The sequence below is a fragment of the Galeopterus variegatus genome, unplaced genomic scaffold (genome assembly GCF_000696425.1).
Source record: "Galeopterus variegatus unplaced genomic scaffold, G_variegatus-3.0.2 Scaffold4615, whole genome shotgun sequence".
NCBI lineage: Eukaryota > Metazoa > Chordata > Mammalia > Dermoptera > Cynocephalidae > Galeopterus > Galeopterus variegatus.
The window spans coordinates 147,018-154,480 of record NW_007730726.1 but is presented as its reverse complement, the minus strand read 5'-3'; the positions used below and the strand labels follow the sequence as shown (position 1 = coordinate 154,480).

Genomic DNA, 7,463 nt, shown 5'->3' with positions numbered 1-7,463 from the left:
GAGATGATTTTTAGCTTTCTAAAAGAATTTACCTGGAAATTCTTGTATTCAGTGAACCTTCCTACCTTACTTCATTATGTTATGAAAAGTCAGAACATACCTTTCCTAATGAAGAGTTTGCTGGTCTTTTCTGTAACTTTCCTTTCCTGTCCCTGGAGGTTGTGTGATGTCATACTCCATGGCCACAGCGGGCTTTAGAGCTGGCCTCAGGGAGTGGTCATTGCTCAGCTACTCCCACCAAACATCATTCCAGACAGCATTGGTTGCAGTCCATGTTTTTATTTCGGAATCTGTGTCTGAAAATGTTTTTAAAAAGATCAGTCTCTTCCTACCTTGCCTGGTGTCTGCTCTGCAGTGCTTTCCCTGGCGTAGCTTTCTAAAGGCAGGCAGCCTCGTGGGCAAGGCACAGACTTGGAATCAGGCAGAGCCGGACCTGTCCCAATTCCTGTGGCACGGGTTGCCAGTCTCACAACTACCATGCAGAGTTGTGAAGATTAAATATTATTGTACCTGGCACATAGTGCTCTGAAAATGGTATCTACTGTTACTACTCATTTTCTTCAGTATCCCAATAGATATCTTGTGTTGACTGAAAAACTAAAATAAATTGGTGGGGGGGGTGAGCGACTCCAAACCCTTACCTGACCCTCAGACTTGTCATGGGCCTCACCTTGTCACCATGGCTGTGCATCTGTCTCACTCCATATCAGGTGTCTTAACCCTTTCCACAGAAGATATATTTGGAGCTTTCTGACCAGTGACCAGTTATCACCACAGAACCTCTTCACCTGCTCCCGAGTTGGTTTTCCATCTGTTCTGGCTTCACCGTTTGGAGTTATTTTTCTAACTTTTCTACCTGCCTTAATCAGAAAACCTCCAACAGTCTGTACAGTAACTCAGCTGAGTTAACTCTGCAGCCCAAGACTGACTGCAGTAGTCCTCGTGAGGGTCCTCTGAGGTGACCCCCACCCAGGGTCATCAAGGGTGCCTGAGAAAGGGAGAGCTGTGCGTGACTGTTTAGTCCTTACTCCTCCCCACTCTCCCAACTGTATGAAACCTCTGTTAAAAACTGTAGACTTGTAGGGTGGGTTAGGGAAGCAAGTATGAGGATTTGGCATTTCTATGTCCCTTTTTTATCTCAGTGTGTCAGTTGCTAAAATCAAGGACAGGATACCCAGCGTTAACCCTGCAGGCCCATGTGGGCATCAGGAGCAAAGTCGTAGCTGGGATCTCAAATGAGGCCGTAGCTCCCAGATCCATGGTCCAGTGGTCTTAGTTGTGCTGGTGAACTGTTTCCATATGAGTAGCAGGGACAAGACAGAACCTCCCCTAGCCAGGGAAGACAGCACAGGAGAGCAGCAGCAGGGCAAGGGACAGCAGGGTGCCAGGCACTGCCATGCTGAAAAGCAGCAGGCGGAGGCCAGTCTTGCCTTGAGAAACAGAAGTGTCAAAGATGGAGGTTGCTGCATAGCTTCTGGGCGCACATGGAATCAATGTGCATTATTTAGCGTAGATTGCACCCTTACAAAATTCCAACAGAGAAGGAATTCCATTAAAGAAGGAATAAAGGTCTGTCCAAAAGAAGCTATTATAAACTTTTCAATATAAACTGCACATAGAAACATCAGCATTGCTTTATATATTTTTCAGTGAACAATTTTGAAGATTTAGCACTTCAGGCTCATTAGTTGTCAATTTGAGAGACCTAAAATGAAATGGAAATATTTTTGTCATAAGACTGTATAAGTCATGTGGAAATTTGGGGTGTCTGATGGTACCTTGTGTGCTTACTTTTAACAATATTTCGTATTGCCCAAATTTAGTTACCCGATGTTTTTAGTTATTTTCATAAGAAATATGCATCAAACCTAAATGCCTAAAATATAGTCCGGCTCTTTCTAATCTTAATTTTTCCTTTTTTCCCTCCCTTCACTGCATTCCTTCCTGATTCTTTCTTCATGATCTCAAAGGACTACCATCTTGCTTTATTATTCAAGGTACTTCCATATTTTACCACACATGCTGTATTTGGGATAAACAAAACATCGAGTTGGTTGCATGTCCTACACATCATCTTTGTCCCTACCTGGTAGACAGTCGCAAGTAGATTTCGGCTCTTGCAGACTTGAGCTCAGTCTCAGGATTGCGCAGAGACTGATGAGCTGCCCCTCTGATCATTTCAAAAGAACCAGAGTATTGCCATGAAATACCTCAGAGCAGACTAGCACCCAATGGATAAACACTCAAACTTGAAGGAAAACTGTAACTTGTCCATAAAAACTTCATGCAGATAGAAGATGCTACACATAGCACCTCAGGGGGTGACATGCCAGGCAGGGGCCTGTGGGGAGGCCAGCACTGACCTCACACAGTCTCTGGTCCTCCTAAGATTCTGTCGGTTTTCTTCCACAATACTTATTTTTCTTTTGTTGCTTCTCCTGTTAAATATACTTCAGGATCTTTGGTTGCATGAGTGCTGCTAGCACCTCACACCCTGCTGTTGCAGCAGACGTCCAATGTGACGTGTGATGCCCCCTCTGCAGCAGGAGCTTCAGGTGGGCTGACATCTGCACCTCCTGGCCTGTTCTTGGAGCCTCCATACTGATTAAAGGGATGAGTGACAGGTAGAGGGAAGTCCTAGGAAAGGCCAGGATCGGAGAGGCAGAAAGGCCCCAGTGGTTTCGTTTTTTGCCACGTAGGCTCTGGGGTAGCATCATGCGGGGCAGCAGCTCCTCTTACTCAGGGCCAGGCACAGCTTTCCAGGGCTGACTCTGGGACTGGGACCACCTGTTTCCTCCATGTGAGCAGAAATTCCACAGGAAATCTCTACTGAGAAACTGCTGTGGCTGCCATTGTTTTAATAATTCTCATCCAAGTTATTGTCCATAAACCTTTGTGGGGTCCAGAGTCCACTTAAACAGCTGATGGCTTCTCTCCAGATGTGGCTGACGGTGGTGACACAGCTTTCCTAACTGTGTCTCTCTCCTCCCCACAGGACTCGGGACACCCATGTACTGCGGCCGACCCCGACAGCTGCTTCATGCCCGTGTCTCCACAGCACTTCATTGATCTCTTCAAATTTTAAAGGCAGCCCTCACCCCTGCTGTCCCTGTCAAAGGTTGTGCATTGTGATTTTTGTGCGATAGCTGGTAGTAAATGTTCTTTGTGATCAAAAGCAATGACTAGGTGGGTGACTAGTGGCGTCCTGTGAGGCCTGTGCTTCCAGAGAGAACATGAAGCTAAGGGGTAGGAATGCATTGTTGCATAATTTCATCTTTGAAGGGGGTCAAGGAACCCAAGCAAAATCATTTTTATTTCTTTAAAAACTTTTCTTTCTTTCTAAGCATATTAAAATTTGAAATTTTGCATATTTATATATGGTTCAAAAATGTCAAGGAACCCAAGCAAAATCATTTTTATTTCTTTAAAAACTTCTTTCTTTCTAAGCATATTAAAATTTGAAATTTTGCATATTTATATATGGTTCAAAAATGATTTGGGGTTTTCAGCCCCACATCATTCTGAACTGGCACTAATGGCCAAGATTGTGCTTCTTAATTGTCAAATTATTGTTTCCCAGTTTTATGGTAATTGGGGTTGGGAGACACAACAATTGATCCTTGTAAATATATTGTGCAGAATATTTATTTTTTCTTAAAATGTATTTTAACAACTGCATATGTTGTGCCCAAATGAGTCCTCTTTAAATATACAATGAACCTAGGGAAATGCTGGCCATATTTCATCATAGTGTTTATCAATCAGGTTGTAAATTGTGCCAACTGTCCACAGCCTGACAATGGTATGGTGGGCTCTGTGCTCCTGGGAGCTCCTAGTGTGGGGGCTAGTCTGTGTATTCACATCTGGACCAAGGAGGGGACCAAACCCACGTTTGGAGCATTTGCCAAGACTGAGTCAGGAGCAGCCCAATGTAGTCTAAACTTTACTTGTGTTGAAACTACTTTCATAGACAAAGTAATAAATCATGTTTATTGATTTAACTTTACCAGTTTTGCATCTTGCTGAAAAATGTAGTTTTAATGATTTTGATATCATTTAAATCTTTAAAATATTGTTTTGTTTTTAAAATAATGCATGTCTATTTTAGAAAATTTTGAATACAAAAGTATGTGAAAGAAAATAAAAATCACCCATAATCCTGCCACCGAAAGTTAACTGTTCTTGCTAAAAAAAAAAATATGCAAAATTGTCCCTCACAGCTATAGGGTAGAAATGTATTGTTGTATATTTTCTTCTTTGAATAGAGTCAAGGGACCCAAGCAAATCATTTCTACTTCCTTTAAATTTTTTTCTAAGCATATTAAAATTTATAATTTTGCATAATTTAAATATGGATCAAAAAAGATTTTGTATTTTCAGCTCCACATTCTGTGCTGAACTGACATGAGTGGCCAAGAATATGCTTCTTAATTGCCAAATTGCAGTTTCCTTCCAGCTACCTTGCAAATAGCCAGGGCTTCTGTGTGTATACACTGGAGAAGGAGTTTTTCATAAAACTGTAAACATCCCATATGCCGTTTTAATTTTATAACCAGCGCTTTTCTTTTCAGAAAAGTTTACCTGTATCTTTAACATTATTTGAAAATATATTTTTTATTGGCTGCATCGTATTATAGAGATGGAACAACCTTCATCATCACAACATTCAGGTGGATCCTGAGTTTTGTTGTTAAAATCAGTAACTCTGATGCATGTTCACACATAAATGTTTGTGTATGTGACTCTCTCCTCATGATAAGCCAGAAGTAGACCCAGTGTAGTGAGTCAAACTTTTCTTAAGGCTTTTAGCATGTATTTTCAGATTGCTTGAGAGAATAGAAATTGTTATAATCTAAGAGAGGGAGCATTATCCCTGAAGCATGGATATTATTTATTTTTCTTTTGGTGCTATTTTAGTAAGTGGAGAATTAATGTGTGATTTATTGTGAGGTTGAACATGTCTTCTGTTTCTTTGGCCATTTGGGGGTTTTTTTTGGGGGGGGGGTGCTGATCTTCTTTATATTAGTTTCTCCCTAAAAGGATATTAACCTCTTGAAGTTACAATTCTTTCCCCAATTTGTCATATACCTTTTGTTACGACGCTCTTTGGTTGTATACATACATACATTTTACTTGTATTATTTGAGCAGGAAAAAAAAAAACAGTGGAGGGACAGGATTCCAGCTACTCCACCCCATTGGCATATACTGCAGTCAATGGCTGCAGCTGATCCCAAACCGTAAATGTGTGCTGGCACAGCCTACTACAGGTGTGCACAAGGGGATGCAGTGTTGGGGGCCAGTCACATGAGTGGGACGGATGACTCACATTGCTAGGAAGAGATTGAAGGGTTAATGGAGGGCATAAACAAAGTTAGAATAAAGACAATTTTGAGGCAGATCAATTATTTACAGAAGATCAGACAGTACCAAACAGAAAGATGAGAAGAGGAATCATGAATTTACACATTTGAATGGTATCTTTGAATACAAGTTCTGCTAGACAGCCTGCCAAAAGTAGGGATCCCACTCCTTGTTGGATTAAACTAAACTTTGATTCATTTATTTGCAATGAATCGGAGATTTCAGGACACTAGGAGCCTGAGACCGGGCAGTTAGTTTCGCATGCCCTTTGTTCCTGACAAAGACACGAGACTCTCTACAGATGGGATCTAGAGGCATTCCCCATACCTGTCTCAGTTAGTGCTGCTCATTCAGAGCCTGCCCAGCGGGGCCAGGAAGCTGGGGTCTGTGTTGACATCCAGTCACAACTTCCTTTTGCCTATTTTGAGATTTGAAAAGACATTCTTCTCACCTAATCTGTGAATATATACAAATCAGAAAGAGCCAACCAGCCGCAATTCATTAATAGTTTACCAAATAATAGACTATATCTGTGTATATATTATAAATATATATGTACTGGGTTGTATACAGAAAACTGTCTAGTTTGTGGTCAATTTTTACAGATCTGTGTACAATTGACTGTGTACAATTTTTGCTTTAATACTGCTTTTAGAACCAAACCCATATAATAAGACTTCTTTATATCAATCTTCTATCCTGCAGCCTTGCTGAAATAGTATATTAGCTCTAATGGTATTTTTGTAGATGTCCTATAAAATCATGTCATCTGCAAATAGGCATGGCTTCACTTCTTCCTCTCAATCTAGATGCCGTTTATTTCTTTTCCTTGCCTAAAGTTGCCTGGCTAGAACCTCCAGTACAATGTTGAACAGCAGGGGTGAGAGCAGACATCTTTGTCTTGTTTCTGATCTTAGAGGAATGCTTTGTCTTTCACACTTAAGTATGATGTTAACCGTGGGTTTTCCATAGATGCCCTATATCAGGTTGATAAAGTCCACCTCTGTTCCAAGTTTGTTGAGTATTTTTGTCATAAAAACATAATGGATTATCTCAAATGCTTTTTCTGCATCTGTTGAGAAGATCACCTGGTGGTTTTTTTTCTTCATTCTAGTAATGTGGTGTTATTATATTGACTGATTTTTGTATAGTGAACCAACCTTGCATTCCTGGGCTAAATCCTACTTGGTCATGGTGTACAGTACTTTTTATATATAATTGTTGGACTTGTTCTTTTGGTATTTTATTGAGGATTTTTGCTTCTTTATTCATAAGAGATATTGGTCTACAGTGTTCTTTTCTTGTGATATCTTTGTCTGGTTTTGGTGTCAGGGTAAAAAACGGCCTCATAGGATGAGCTCGGAAAATGTTCCCTGCTCTTCTGTTTTTTTGTAAGAGTTTGTGATCATTTCTTCTTAATGTTTCTTTACATGTTTGAAAGAACTCTGCATAAGATTTGAAGTCACTGAGGAGAAGCTTCAATTGTCAGTTTAGTGGCATCTTTCCTTTTGGAAATTTCTTTGCCTTGTTATTCTTTAACAGGATAAGGCTGTTTTTTCTGGAGATATCTTGATTAAGGCTTTTTCTTTTTATTGTGAAGGCCTAACCTAGCAGATAAATGGACTCCCTTTTGGAAATTTCTTTGCCTTGTTATTCTTTAACAGGATAAGGCTGTTTTTTCTGGGGATATCTTGATTAAGGCTTTTTCTTTTTATTGTGAAGGCCTAACCTAGCAGATAAATGGACTGTGGAACTTACTCTGTTCTGCTTAGCTCCATGATCATTGAAAGTGAGAGGCGATGCCCTCTGAAAATTACAATTTTAGAAGGCAGAGGATACCTTGACTATGTGTGTATGCACGTATGCTTGACTCTCTTCACCTCCCTATCACGTACAATATCAAATGCCACCCAATGAAATAGACAAAAGATTTGTAATAAGTGCAAAGAAAAAATAAGAAGGGCCTGCATAGCCCAACCCTGGATTGACCAGCATCAACGTACTTAGTGCCACTGAACTGTACTTAGGTAAAGATGGTACATTTTATGTTATGTGTATTGACCTCTGACAGCTCACACCCTCTGGGCTGGAAGTCCCAAT

General features: G+C 40.5%; 1 protein-coding gene across 4 annotated transcripts in view; it reads left to right on the top strand.

Annotated features, from left to right (window-relative positions):
- Positions 1 to 3,377, top strand: part of FBXO25 (F-box protein 25) — a 90,689-nt gene extending 87,312 nt beyond the window's left edge. For 2 of the 4 annotated variants that reach the window (XM_008587987.1, XM_008587988.1), the window contains exons 10-11: positions 1,971 to 1,997; positions 2,996 to 3,377. In XM_008587987.1, coding sequence (XP_008586209.1) covers positions 1,971 to 1,997; positions 2,996 to 3,085 — 117 coding nt within the window. In that variant the 3' untranslated portion in view covers positions 3,086 to 3,377. The remainder of the gene's footprint in view (positions 1 to 1,970; positions 1,998 to 2,995) is intronic. The other 2 variants (XM_008587989.1, XM_008587990.1) reach the window with 1 other exon arrangement.
- Positions 3,378 to 7,463: the final 4,086 nt, after the last annotated feature.